The 2617-nt window shown below is 42.1% G+C and overlaps 1 protein-coding gene across 1 annotated transcript; it reads left to right on the forward strand.

Annotated features, from left to right (window-relative positions):
* LOC106344731 lies at positions 1 to 2617 on the forward strand. Its single transcript, XM_013784048.1, has 3 exons — positions 1 to 1051; positions 1151 to 1275; positions 1706 to 2617. Exons 1-3 carry the CDS (start codon positions 1 to 3, stop codon positions 2615 to 2617), a joined length of 2088 nt encoding a protein of 695 aa, XP_013639502.1.

Below are 2617 nucleotides of genomic sequence, written 5' to 3' on the forward strand. Positions count from 1 at the left end.
ATGGCTGAACAACGAGATTCTCTTTCGACTCTAAGTATAACACAATGTGTCACTCTAACACTCTCATATTCAAACTATCTTCTTTGGAAAACTCAGTTTGAATCTTTTTTTTCTAGTCAGTCTCTTCTCGAATTCATCAATGGCTCCTCTCCTCGACCAGCACCAACAGCCACAGTGCAGAATGGTGACGTAGTTACAGAGGAAGCAAATCCGGAGTTTGTCAAATGGATCAGGAAAGATCAGTTGCTTATGGCGTGGTTGTTTGGTTCTCTAACTAAAGAGGCTCTTCGGTCTGTGTATGGTCTTCAGTCTGCTCAAGAAGTGTGGTTCAGTCTCGGTAAGAAGTACAACATGGTGTATGCTACACGCAAGCTTGACCTTCAGAGAAAGCTTCAGGGTCTGAAGAAGACTCAGAAGACGATGGCTGAGTATCTCAGTGAGGTAAAAAGTGTTTGTGATCAATTAGATTCAATCAGATGTCCTGTATCAGACCAAGAAATGATTTATGGCGCTCCCAGCCGTCTTGACAAGGAGTATGAGTCTATCTGTACGGTCATGGAGCACTTTATGGACTCTGTTCCGGAAATGAGCTTTGAAGATGCGGTGTTTAAACTGGTTAACTTTGATGATAAACTCAAGGTTTACAGTCAAGCTCCAGAGGTTACACCTCACTTGGCGTTTCACACTGATAGAGGTTATTCCAACAGAGGTCGTGGCTACTACAACAACAGAGGAAGTCATAGTTGTGGCTCTGGTGATTCTGGATCTTACTCAACGCGTGGAAGGAGCTTTCATCAGCTGTTCTCCGGCCCCAACTCCACCAATAGGCCTCAATGTCAAATATGTGGTCGTTTTGGTCATACTGCGGTGCACTGTTACAATAGGTTTGATCAGAACTACCAGTCCGCTGAAACTCTTCACAACGCCCTTACCACGGTTAAGCTCTCAGATCAACACCAACACAATGGACAGGAGTGGTATCCTGATTCAGCGGCCTCATCTCACATCACTAATGATGGGTCACGGTTGCAGTCTTCAGAGCCTTATCTTGGTAATTATCAGGTCATTGTGGGTAATGGAGACTTTCTTCCCATTACACATGTCGGTTCTGTAGCTTTACAAACTCCAACATGTATTTTACCTCTTGTAGATGTGTTGGTTTGTCCTAATATTAGAAAGTCTTTACCGTCAGTCGCGAAGCTTACTTCAGACTATCCTTGTGAATTGACTTTTGACAATGAATCTGTGTTGGTTAAGGACAAAATGACAAAGCAGGTTCTAACTCAAGGTCACAAGCATAAAGACATATGTTTTGAAGGATGTTCGGTTTCAAGCTTTCTATTCAACCAGACAGTAAGCAACGAGTGAGAAGATTTGGCATCAAAGGCTAGGCCATCCTCACATGGACATTCTTCATCAGCTTTCAAGGAATAAAGCCATAGTTGTTACTAAATCCAGTACCAATCTGGTCTGTGATTCGTGTCAGTTAGGGAAAAGTTGTAAACACCCCTTTGTGTCTTCTGATTTTGAGTCTTCAAGTCCCCTAGAACGAATTCATTGTGATCTATGGGGACCAAGTCCAATTGTCCCTACTCAAGGATTCAAGTATTATGTTATTTTCATTGATAATCATACAAGGTTTACTTGGTTTTATCCTTTGCGCCTCAAGTCTGAATTTGTCTCAGTCTTTATACGGTTTCAATAGCTTGTAGAGACTCAGTTCCAGTGCAGAATAAAAAAGTTTCAGTGTGATGGTGGTGGGGAGTTCATCGGTAAAAGTTTTCTTACACACTTGGCTCAGTCTGGCATCAAACAATTGATCTCTTGTCCTCACACACCACAACAAAACGGGTTGTCAGAGAGGAAACACAGACACCTTACTGATTTGGGGTTGACAATGATGTACAATGGGAAAGTTCCTCACCATCTTTGGGTCGAAGCTTTCTTCTCATCTGTCTTTCTGATCAATCTCTTACCATCTTCAGTGTTGTCTGATCACAAAAGTCCTTATGAGATGCTCAATAAAAGACAACCTGTGTATACGGCGTTGAGAGTATTTGGTTACAAGTGTTTTCCTTCTCTACGTCCTTATATGCAACATAAGTTGGATCCCAAGTCCTTAGTCTTTGTATTTCTTAGATATAATGAGAAGTACAAAGGCTATTGGTGTTATTATCCACCTACTGGGAGAGTATTCATCACCAGACATGTATTGTTTGATGAAAACTCTTTTCCATTCGGTGATATATACAGTAGCTATCATGCTAAATCTTCCTCTGCCCTGCTCAATGCTTGGCAAGATGCCTCTCTGATCCGTCAACACTCTACTCAGATAAGTCCAAACACTGAAGAAGAGCTTGTACATTGTCCACAGACTGTTGAAGGTACAGCTACTGCACCTCAGGTCGTTCTACCAGTACCATCTCCTCCTCACCCTGGATCGCCAGCTTCTGTTTCAGCGACTGAATCAGATGAAACAATGACCAATAATCAACAGGCGGAAGTACATGAAGAAGAAGTTCAACAACCTCAACCTGTTCATCCAATGACTACAAGAGCCAAGGCAGGTATCAGTAAACCAAATCCAAAGTATGCTCTATTTACTGTAAAAGATTAG

This window comes from Brassica oleracea, chromosome C5 (assembly GCF_000695525.1).
Source record: "Brassica oleracea var. oleracea cultivar TO1000 chromosome C5, BOL, whole genome shotgun sequence".
In the NCBI taxonomy this organism is placed as follows: domain Eukaryota; kingdom Viridiplantae; phylum Streptophyta; class Magnoliopsida; order Brassicales; family Brassicaceae; genus Brassica; species Brassica oleracea.